Source organism: Etheostoma spectabile, chromosome 6 (genome assembly GCF_008692095.1).
Source record: "Etheostoma spectabile isolate EspeVRDwgs_2016 chromosome 6, UIUC_Espe_1.0, whole genome shotgun sequence".
Taxonomy (NCBI): Eukaryota; Metazoa; Chordata; class Actinopteri; order Perciformes; family Percidae; genus Etheostoma; species Etheostoma spectabile.
Genome location: NC_045738.1, coordinates 2,341,784 through 2,345,017, shown reverse-complemented (window position 1 = coordinate 2,345,017; position 3,234 = coordinate 2,341,784). Strand labels below are relative to the sequence as shown.

The following is a 3,234-nucleotide window of genomic DNA, read 5'->3' as shown; positions in this document are numbered from 1 at the left end:
CGACAAGACTTTTGTCAGGGACTGTATATGTAAAATGTCTAGAGATTAACTTTTATTAAGATTTGATACAGTAAATAAGATTGAATTGAATTCTTCTATTATTTTTACCTTTAACTACGAAGGGCCCTGTCTTGCACCCAGCGCAGGGCAGGGCAAAGCCCGACCCAAGTGTTTTTGCTATTTTAAGACTGACGCAATTGTCAATTTTCTGTCCGGCGCCCACATCGTTTAAATAGCAAATGCACCTGCGCCCATGGGCGTGCTGGTCTTATAGGGAGGTGTGTTCAGGTGCATTCTTGGCGTATTGCTATCTTACTGAAGATTATTTATCTTAAATCTCATTGTAAAGATATTTTGTCAATGCACTAATTGTCAACCCTAAAATATCGCCACAATATCGACATTGAGGTATTAGAACAAGAATATCGGTATATCTGATTTTCTCCATATCACCCAGCCCTAGCATAACAGTAAAGGGATGACATTTTCTGAACTTACCAGACTTGCTGTTTTATTATTGGCCTTTACCTACTTAGTCACTGTATCAACAATATTAGTGATTCTTTATCAATACTCTCCTTGTGTTAATATTTTGTGAAAGCACAATATACAATACAATATTGACATTGATGTATTTGGTGAAAAATATTGTGATATTTGATTTATCCATAATGTTTTGTCCTGTGCTACAGGTGTCTTGCCCGGTCCTTACCCTTGTATGGCCTTGTTTGAACCCTGTGTCCTGTGGTATATAGCTCTTTAGCTCTCCAGGTTATCTATAAGTAGCTGCTCCAGCTTACCTGTCACTATTAATACCTACAGATTAACCACCTGTGATTCACAGGCACCCGTGATCAAGCTATCTGACACGTTTTCAGGAAAAGCTCCTCAAAGACAACACTTTAGTTTCTGCTTTTAGCTTCAGTGCTGGAGACAAAGCTACTGTATGCATGCTGACATTGGGATGTTTATTAGCGTGCCAATCTTTGGCTGTTGTTGTTGTTGTTGCTTCTAGAACATTTATTTTTAAAGGAAAAAATAAATCTGGTGTACTTCAGCGGGAAACTGATTCCTCGCAAGGCTTAGGGGCTCGCTTTGAAACCAGTGCTTTTAAAACTCAAAATCAAATTGCTATTTTCCAACGTCAGCTGTCCGCTGAGCAGTGGAACCTTTAGCTGCTTTAGAGTGGCATGACCCTCGCACCACCTCGCATGATCCAGCTGTCAGCTGTCCTGCACCCTGAGCTGTGGGGAAGTTACATGAGTCACACAGTACAGAGCATCTTAAGCCCTGTAGTTCTGACTGAAGGACGGCATGATACAAGTTAAAATATGGTGCATAATACGCTTTTATTCATTTATTTGTTCATTCATTTATTCACTCTCAGCTTTATTTTGTGAAACATTGGCTGTGGCTGACGTTTTAGTATGGATTGAAGTGGATGGAGCTAACAATATGCCAGCCTATCTCTTTTTTTCAGATTGTTTTTCATTTAATCATTAAGAATGAGACATCTTTTCATTTTGCATGTTACGATGTAGGGCCACTAAGAGAATCCGTGACAAATTGCAATGTGACTCCATCCTAAGACATATCTAATTACATTATTATTAAATATTTTCGATTGTGTCCTAAAATCTGAATGGGGTTCCTTCACCCCGTACATCTGAGAGCCCCTGTCCTGTACAATTAGAGCTTGTCTCCCCCTAGTGGTGTACGTGTGTCCTACAGTACAGTTGAGGGATCTGGATACAGAGATTGGATGATGAATTCATGAGATATCTACAGTATTTTCATCATGAAGAATTATTAATCATAAGACGAGTCAGCCCTGCGTATTGTAATTTAGAAAGAGTTATCAACCCAGTTTACTCAGACGATAAAACTTTCACAGCATGAAGCAACTGGAGAGTGAGTTTCTCTTCAATTGAGCTCATTTCAAACTTTGACACATGCTCCTAGAGTCAGTTGAAAAATTCTTTTCATGAATTTAAATGGGCCTAGATGTTTTCACAGGGGCTTTGAGGATAGATTCCCCCTCTGGAAAGATTTCCACAGAATGTTTGATACGTGCAGGGAAGTTAGAGCAGATGCTTACAGTGTGATGCCTTCACTGTGAAGGGTTAAAAAGTGTTACAGGCAGGTTTGAGCTTGTACCTGTTATCCCTGGAGATTTGGCACACACAGCAGCACCATGTACGCAGTCAAGATAGTCTTGCTGATTGAGCACTCTGGCAAAACTGGTTGCGTGTGTGTATGTGTGTGCGCGTGTGCATGTGCGTGCCCGTTGTGTTTTATGTGTGCCAGTGTATTTTGTTTTTTTTAAGTATTACTTAGAATTAAGGTGGTGCAAAGTTAGGTCAAGGGTTCAAACCCAGGGACTTACCTTCTTTTTTTTTGTGTGTGCTCCAACAATTTACAACCAGAGCAGCAGGCTTATAGGCTTTTCATTTTTCTTTTATTGTGTTTTATTGCATTTTAGGTTTGACTGGGTCTTTCTAGCTGTAGTAATGTGTTTTCTGCTCCACACTGTTCTGTGGTCATTTGTATTCAACCATTTTTAGTCTTATTTGGGAGTTTTTTACTTCTCAGTCAGTGATGTGCTCCTTTTCTGTCTGTCTCCTCCAGAGGATGATGTCGATTTGGAGGCCCTGGTGAATGATATGAACTCTTCGCAGGAGAGCCTGCACTCCACCTGCAGTGGTCAGCAGACAGATTCCACCCCACTACTGCACAATGGACAGAACTCTTCCTCACTCCACAGTCACATGCAACACAACCAGCCTCGGCAGGGTCAGCACTTACATGCGCTAACCCACGTCTCCCCAGAGCCGTCCTCGTCCTCGTCTGCGAACTCACCTCAAACCATCCTCCGACGGTCACAACCCGTGCACATCCTCGCTGTCCGGTAGGTGCTTCCACAGTATATGCAGATATCCATATTGGTAATTTTTCATACTTGGATATGTTGGGTGGCAGGCACTAGACAATAGGAGTGGGGCAAAAAATCGATGGCTCTCAATTAATCAATTTGAATCATTAAGTTAATTGCCGGAAAAGTAATCCACAATTTTCTGACATTTTACAGACCAAACAATTGATCAAACAACTGTTAAGTAATTGGCAGATTAATTTACTGTATATGAAGATAGTCATTAGTCTCAGCCTTTATTGAGTGTATTTAAAGGTCCCATGGTATGAAAATGTCACTTTATGAGTTTTTTTTAACATTAA

The 3,234-nt window shown here is 40.6% G+C and overlaps 1 protein-coding gene across 1 annotated transcript in view; it reads left to right on the top strand.

Annotated features, from left to right (window-relative positions):
• The window catches only part of LOC116691809 (growth factor receptor-bound protein 10), a gene marked incomplete at its 5' end in the record, with an annotated part of 63,225 nt that overhangs the window by 20,870 nt on the left and 39,121 nt on the right, over positions 1-3,234 (top strand). The window contains 1 exon segment of the mRNA XM_032519723.1: positions 2,629-2,908. Coding sequence (XP_032375614.1) covers positions 2,629-2,908 — 280 coding nt within the window.